The sequence below is a fragment of the Argopecten irradians genome, chromosome 3 (genome assembly GCF_041381155.1).
Source record: "Argopecten irradians isolate NY chromosome 3, Ai_NY, whole genome shotgun sequence".
NCBI lineage: Eukaryota > Metazoa > Mollusca > Bivalvia > Pectinida > Pectinidae > Argopecten > Argopecten irradians.
In genome coordinates this window covers 6,225,542-6,233,429 of record NC_091136.1, presented here as the reverse complement: position 1 = coordinate 6,233,429, position 7,888 = coordinate 6,225,542, and the positions used below count along the sequence as shown (strand labels likewise).

General features: G+C 40.2%; 1 protein-coding gene across 1 annotated transcript; it reads left to right on the top strand.

Annotated features, from left to right (window-relative positions):
* The first annotated feature begins 2,570 nt into the window (after positions 1 to 2,570).
* On the top strand, positions 2,571 to 4,728 carry LOC138317176 (uncharacterized). Its single transcript, XM_069258731.1, has one exon. The coding sequence runs from the start codon at positions 2,608 to 2,610 to the stop codon at positions 4,726 to 4,728; it is 2,121 nt and encodes a 706-aa protein (XP_069114832.1). The 5' UTR covers positions 2,571 to 2,607.
* Positions 4,729 to 7,888: the final 3,160 nt, after the last annotated feature.

Here is a 7,888-nt window from a genome sequence, read left to right as displayed (position 1 = left end):
AGAAGAGAAAAAATAAGGCTTGTCATTCAGTATAATTGTACTATATAAAGGCAGTGTAGTTTGTATTCTATCTTAGATGATCCTGCTCACCTTCTTTCAACACCATGTCAGGTAAGATATTACTTTTTGTTACATCATTACTAAATATAATATGTAATATGAAAATACACAGTTATTTGATGTTTTAAATATACAGTAAGCTAAATATTAACATGTTATCAATACGTTCGATATTATGAAGATATTGTAATATACCTAGTGCCATAACTCGCTGAAATGTTTTTCTTTGAAAAGGTTTTTTAAAATTACTTTCTTTCACAAATATCCGAATGATATCCAGCAGGTACAGATGATTCTCTGGGTACCAAAGGAACCCCTTCGTACTTATCATGAAATAGCAAAATCAGCCAAAGCCGAAGCGAAGCGATAATCTTTGGCAGCCATTTTTAATAACGGTCACCAGTTTGTGCATAGTGAACGCTGTAAGATCTATTGTAAACTACTGCCTGGTTATATTCTTTCTTTACAGCACAATGTAGTACATATCTTGATTTTTGACAAAAGTGCAAATGCTCATTTTGCGATCTCGTTTTAAATAAATCTTTGTTGTAAAGTAAAAACATATGAATTACAACATACAATTCTTAACATGTTGGCAACATATGGTACCGAATTAGATATTACTATTATATATATTCTCTCTAAATTGTAAGCATGGCGCTACATCTTTTAAGATATTCTGGTATATTACAATTATAATGCTTATCTATCATAGGGCATTTTATGCAAGAAAAATGATCTAGCTTTAATATGAAAGGACACATAATTGACAAAGGGAATCATTGTAAAATAATAAGTTTTATTTACTTTTGCTTAAAGTGAATACTCGGGCAAAGGAATGCCTTTCATTATTAATATATTCAGTATAATTTGTTATGAAATAGAAAAATAATGTTTCCTGTCAAAATCGCTTTGCATGCGAAGAAGTTATATTATAGGAATCCTAAAATATCCTCCGGGCTGGCAATGTCTGTGTTGACAGTTCCACGCAGCCTCGCTTTTAAAGAGCTAGTTTTAGCACTATGCTAAATTTACATGGGGATTTCCCTTAATTTCAAAGATCAAAACTTGACAATGTAATAAGAACTTCGTGTTGATATGTAAGGACTTTTGGAAGGCCAATGAAGGCATTAAGACTAGTTTTCTTTGCTCGACTATTCACTTTAACGCATCAGGTACTAGTAGGTATAATATAAGTTATAATAAAGTAAACCTTATTGAAGGATAATTAAATATTTCGTTCAAATCAAACATATATACATGTATATGAAAATATACATCATAGCATTATTAGTATTTTAATACTTCAGAACATGAGGGTTACCTTAATGTTAACGCAATCATCTAAATCAAAGAATTCACAAGTGCCAAGAAATACTTTGCTTTGATGTATCGGGGAATTGCATTTATGCACCTTTGAGCTTGATTACAAATCCCAAATATTCCATAGCAGACAGATTACTATAACGCCCGTTCAATTGGTCTTCATCCAGGGAGAAGTATAAGACCATACGTGTATATCACCCAAGAAGGCGGTTTAATGCTTAATTAAATCAGTTAAAATATATAGGAATTCTCGATGAAAGACTGATCTTCTCTGCTGAATTCTTGTTTCTTATGACCGATATTGTTAATTATCTAGATTTTGGGAGGCTCCAGTTGATGCCGAAGTTAAAATATGGAATAAAAATAATAATATGGTGCTTCATTGTTGTTTTTTTTTGTGAATCAAAGATAGCTATTTGACGCAAATTGTGATTCTATCGAAATTTCAGAGTTTTTACCATATACACAACTAACTAAAGCATTACTTGTTGTCTAAATAGTATAAATATTCTCATGATTGACAAGTTCAGTGCTTTCTTTAAAGGGACAATTCAGTGAGGCTTATTATGTTACATAACTACGAAGCAAAATATGAAATAAATGTATTGTTCTACATTCCATATGAAAAATATGATAAGAAATATTGACAAATTTCACGACATTATTTAGTATTTTGATTGATACCGTTGAAATTCCAAATCGTTGATCAATACCATTTAGCATGTTCAATAGCCGAGCCAAAGTCACACACGTTTAACAAGTGCAATACATAACCACTGAGGAGTTGTTGAATTTAGATTTAGACAAGAACATGCATCTAAGAAGGTAAACACACTACTGTAAGAACGATTTGAGTAGTTCTAAACATAAATTTCTTTACTACACAGGCAAGTGTCAGGGTTCGGCATACAAGACATCCGACTACTATGTGTAATGAGGGACAGAAAACGAGTTTGACCATTTCACATACATTTCACTACAGTGGGTTTTTCTGCCATACCACAGTAAAACCAACTAATCAAATTTCTATTAGAGCTAGTTTGTTTCCGATATATGTGCAATTTTTTATGTTCTCATAGACTGAATTGTCTCTTTAAAGAGATACTAGTATCACACAGTCAACCCAGAATAACAGTATAGACTACATAACTTCATGTTATTGAATAATGTGCCAGCAGAACTGCGGGTTATGAATACTTTTATTGTGTGATTTTAGGAGTTATGGAAGCTTTTGGCGACAGTTCCATATTCACGCATATCAACGGAACGGAGAATCAATGTGGACGGCCAACTAATACATGTACCACCCAGGCCAGTGACGGAGTCAGTGCGAGGCAGAATTTGTCAACTATCGGGCCGTATACTATAGAAGATGACATCCTGATGAAAACCCTTGAGGTCCTTCAGCATGCTAACTATATCCTGTTACCGACGATGCTGGTGTTTGGTCTGTTCGGAAACACACTCACGATCATCATTATGACCAGTAGGCGGTATGCCCATCTCACCTCACGCTTACTCCTCATTGCTCTCGCCTGCTCTGATATGCTTTTACTTTTGACCCAACCGTTTAATAAAATTTTCTTCATTTGGATGACCGGGCTGGATCTAAGAGCGCTCTCTGATATAGGTTGCAAGATATACTTTTTTCTGTTCAGATCGAGTAAAATGACATCCTCCTGGTTTGTAGTTCTGCTGTGTGTTGAGCGATTCATCGCTGTCTGGTTTCCATTTCGCGCCAAGATCATTTGTACCCAGAGGAACACTCTTCTGTCAATCGGTTTAGTGTATGTTGTTATAGGTACCTACAACTCCGTATGGGCTCGATGGTCATCTATCGTGAATGGGAGATGCCATCCTGATGGTTATAACGCTAGCGATCCTGAGGACAAGGCGATGTTTGGGCGGTTTCTCATTGGTGGTTGTAACTTGTATTCTTTTATCCCCACTGCTATAATGCTGGTGCTGACGCCCCTCATCATTAAGAAGTTGTTGGATCATAGGAGGAAAAGAAAGACACTTACCAGGAAGACGAACAAACAAGACGAAGCAAAAGTCACTGTCATGTTGTTGGGTATCGTCACCGCGTATGTGATCCTGATCATTCCGGTTACCTTCTTGCATTTGTTTTCCTTTTTAATTGGCGTCCGCGCATTTGGACAGAATCCAAACGGCTTTCTCATTTTCAGGGACGTAACACAAATACTGGAGCAGGTCAACTACGCTATCAACTTTGTTCTCTATGTTATAACGTCACAGCAGTTTCGAGGAGGACTCTCGGAGCTTTTATGCTGTAGGGAGTCGCACAATTCTGTCGCATCTAGAAAGACAGCAAAGAATTACAGGCAAGAAAACATGACTGGAAGTCAACCTGGCACTATAAGATCGAAATTAGACGCGTGTGATAGCATATTGAGTGTCAATACTGCTAGTTCTAGTGTCCCTAGCGTTTGCTCCTGTGTCCCTACTCCTTGCTCTAGTGTCCCTACTCCTGGCTCTAGTGTCTCTACTCCTGGCTCTAGTGTCCCTACTCCTTGCTCTAGTGTCTCTAACTTTTGCTCGAGTGTCCCTACTCCTTGCTCTAAAGTCCCTACTCCTTGCTCTAATGTCCCTACTCCTAGCTCTAGTGTCCCTACTCCTTGCTCTAGTGTCCCTACTCCTTGCTCTAGTGTCCCTACTCCTTTCTCTAGTGTCCCTACCCCAAGATCTAGTGTCCCTACTCCTGGCTCTAGTGTCCCTACTCCTTGCTCTAGTGTCCCTAGCGTTTGCTCCTGTGTCCCTACTCCTTGCTCTAGTGCCCCTACTCCTTGCTCTAGTGTCCCTACTCCTTTCTCTAGTGACCCTACCCCTAGATCTAGTGACCCTACCCCTAGATCTAGTGTCCCTACTCCTTGCTCTAGTGCCCCTACTCCTTGCTCTAGTGTCCCTACTCCTTTCTCTAGTGACCCTACCCCTAGATCTAGTTTCCCTACTCCTAGCTACAGTGTCCCTACTCCTAGCTCTAGTGTCTCTAGTTTTCCTACTCCTAGCTCTAGTGTCCCTACTCTTTGCTCTAGTGTCCCTACTCCTAGCTCTAGTGTCCCTATTCCTAGCTCTAGTTTCCCTACTCCTAGCTACAGTGTCCCTATTCCTAGCTACAGTGTCCCTATTCCTAGCTCTAGTGTCCCTACTCCTAGCTCTAGTGTCCCTACTCCTAGCTCTAGTGTCCCTACTCCTAGCTCTAGTGTCCCTACTCCTAGCTCTAGTGTCCCTACCCCTAGCTCTAGTGTCCCTACTCCTAGCTCTAGTGTCCCTATTCCTAGCTCTAGTGTCCCTACTCCTAGCTCAGTGTCCCTTTCCTAGCTAGTGTCCCTATCCTAGCTCTAGTGTCCCTACTCCTAGCTCTAGTGTCCCTACTCCTAGCTTTGTCTTCTAGTGTCCCTACCCTTGCTCTAGTGTCCCTATCCTAGCTCTAGTGTCCCTAACCCTTGCTCTAGTGTCCTTATCCCTTGCTTTAGTGTTCCTTCTCCTTGCTCTGGTATCCCTACTTCTTGCTCTAGTGTTCCTACCCCTATCTCTAATGTCCCTACTTCGTGCTCTAGTGTCCCTACCCCATGCTCTAGTGTCCCTACTCCGTGCTCTAGTGTCCCTACCCCTTGCTCTTGTGTCCCTACCCCTTACTCTAATGTCCCTACGTCGTGCTCTAGTGTCCCTACCCCATGCTCTAGTGTCCCTACTCCGTGCTTTAGTGTCCCTACTTCTTGCTCTAGTGTCCCTACCCCTTGCTCTTGTGTCCCTACCTCGTGCTCTTGTGCCCCTACCCCTTGCTCTTGTGTCCCTTCCCCTTGCTCTAGTGTCCCTACCCCTTGCTCTAGTGTCCCTACCCCTAACTCTAGTGTTCCTACCTCTTGCTCTAGTGTCCATACCCCTTTCTCTAGTGTCCCTTCCCTTTGCTCTAGTGTCCATATCCCTTGCTCTTGTGTCCCTTCCTCGTGCTCTAGTGCCCCTACCCCTTGCTCTAGTGTCCCTAACCCTTGCTCTAGTGTCCCTACCCCTTGCTCTAGTGTCCCTACCCCTTGCTCTAGTGTCCCTACCCCTTGCTCTAGTGTCCCTACTCCTTGCTCTAGTGTCCCTACCCTTGCTCTAGTGTCCCTACCCCTTGCTCTAGTGTCCCTACCCCTTGTTCTCTAGTGTCCCTACCCCTTGCTCTAGTGTCCCTACCCCTTGCTCTAGTGTCCCTACCTCTTGCTCTAGTGTCCCTACCCCTTGCTCTAGTGTCCCTACCCCTTGTTCTAGTGTCCCTACCCCTTGCTCTAGTGTCCCTACCCCTTGCTCTAGTGTCCCTACCCCTAGCTCTAGTGTCCCTAACCCTTGCTCTAGTGTCCCTACCCCTTGCTCTAGTGTCCCTACCCCTTGTTCTAGTGTCCCTACCCCTTGCTCTAGTGTCCCTACCCCTAGCTCTAGTGTCACTTCCTCTTTCTCTAGTGTCCCTTCCGTTTGCTCCTTGTCCCTATCCCTCAAGTGTCCCTACAACTTGCTCATGTGTCCATACCCCTTGCTCTAGTGTCCCTACTCCGTGTTCTAGTGTCCCTACTCCCTAGCTCTAGTGTCCCTAACACTTGCTCTAGTGTCCTCACCGCTTGCTCTTGAGTCCCATCCCGTTGTTGTAGTGTCCTTACTCCTTACTCTAGTGTCCCTACCCCTAGCTCTAGTGTCACTTCCTCTTTCTCTAGTGTCCCTTCCGTTTGCTCCTTTGTCCCTATCCCTCAAGTGTCCCTACAACTTGCTCATGTGTCCATACCCCTTGCTCTAGTGTCCCTACTCCGTGTTCTAGTGTCCCTACTCCTTGCTCTAGTGTCCCTAACACTTGCTCTAGTGTCCTCACCGCTTGCTCTTGAGTCCCTACTCCGTGTTCTAGTGTTCCTATTCTTTTCTCAAGTGTCCCTAACACTTGCTCTTGTGTCCCTTCTATGTACTCCTTGCACATGTGTCCCTACTACTTTCTCTAGTGTCCTCATCGCTTGCTCTAGTGTCCTCACCGCTTCCTCTTGTGTCCCTCCCCGTTGTTGTAGTATCCCCACTGCTTGCTCTCGTGTCTATGCTGCTTGTTATACAGTAAATTAACACGTACTAATATGTTCGAATGTAGTACTAGAATAAGACTCTCAAATACGTCATGGCCTATGTTTTTAAACTTTTAAGTAGCATATCCGGGATCATCTTTAGGAGAACCTATCGCTGTTGTTTGGTATGACATGTAACGGCTGTGAATTTGGTCACAAAATTAAAAAAAGGTGTTTTTGCAATTCTGATTAAACTTTATCTGATTATTAAGTGAACATATATATGCAAGGGCATCTTTTTATGAAACAGTGAACAAGATGGCTTCTGATTGGTCAATTGTTTTTTTTCCAGTAAAAATTGATATACATGAATAGGAGAGGCATGCTGAAAACATTTGTTCAGAGACACGAGTTGCTGTGGTAGCATATAAAGTTTTATGATTGGTCGGATTTTAGGTATCCTTTAATTTTGCAAAATATTTGGAGCAGGGATTTTGAGCGATATTGCATTCAATAGTATGGCATTGTGAGGAAGTTTGGAATGGTAAAGTATAATTATTACCTATTTAGATTGATTTAGCATTGTAATGCTGGTAATTTATGTTGTTCCATTCGAAATCTTTTGCGTGTTTATATGTATGAAGTAACACTTTTTGTTGCCAAACTGTTGTTAGTATATTAGCGTAGATGTTGTATATTATTTATTGACGTTACTGTTGTCTGTGAATTTCAAAGCCTCAATGTATGACTTTTTTATCGATACAGGTCAACACAGTATATATGAACAGTAAAAAAAATCATCAGTTTAATTGTCTTTTACCATATTATCTCGTTAAGTAAATATAGCTACTAACCTATTTAGCTTCGCAAGGGAAATACTACGAACGATTTGATCTCACGAAATTTTACCTTGTTGAAAAAGGTGAGAAAAAAAGAACATTGTGATATTTTAAAAGTTGTCAGACATATGAACGCAAAACAAAATCGGTTAATATTATTATTTATTTTAGTAAATATTAATACATACGTAATTATTATTCATCACATGCGTGTCCTTTGGTATCAGACCTAATTATATTGATATCTTAAATCTCATTTGTTACTTGTCCTGAAGTTATATAACTTTACATTGTTTTTTTTTTTTTATTGTTACTTGATGTTTCAAAAATAAATGTTTACAAACACTTTAGGTGTTTTTTGTTTACCTGTAAGATCTAATAAAATTATGAATAATCTCAAAATAAAGGAATGATGTGGTCTCGAAAATGAGAAATCTAGACCACCAGAATTTTATAGATAGTTTGGAGCGCTTTACTTTGCTTCCCATTGTGATTAAATGTATCCGAATTTGAATGTTTTGGTATAATTCCTTGTCCCAGAATTACGGAACAATTGCTTTGTGAACAAAGAATGATATGATTGAAATATTAATAACTTTCGTTTTGATTATAATTTCGAAT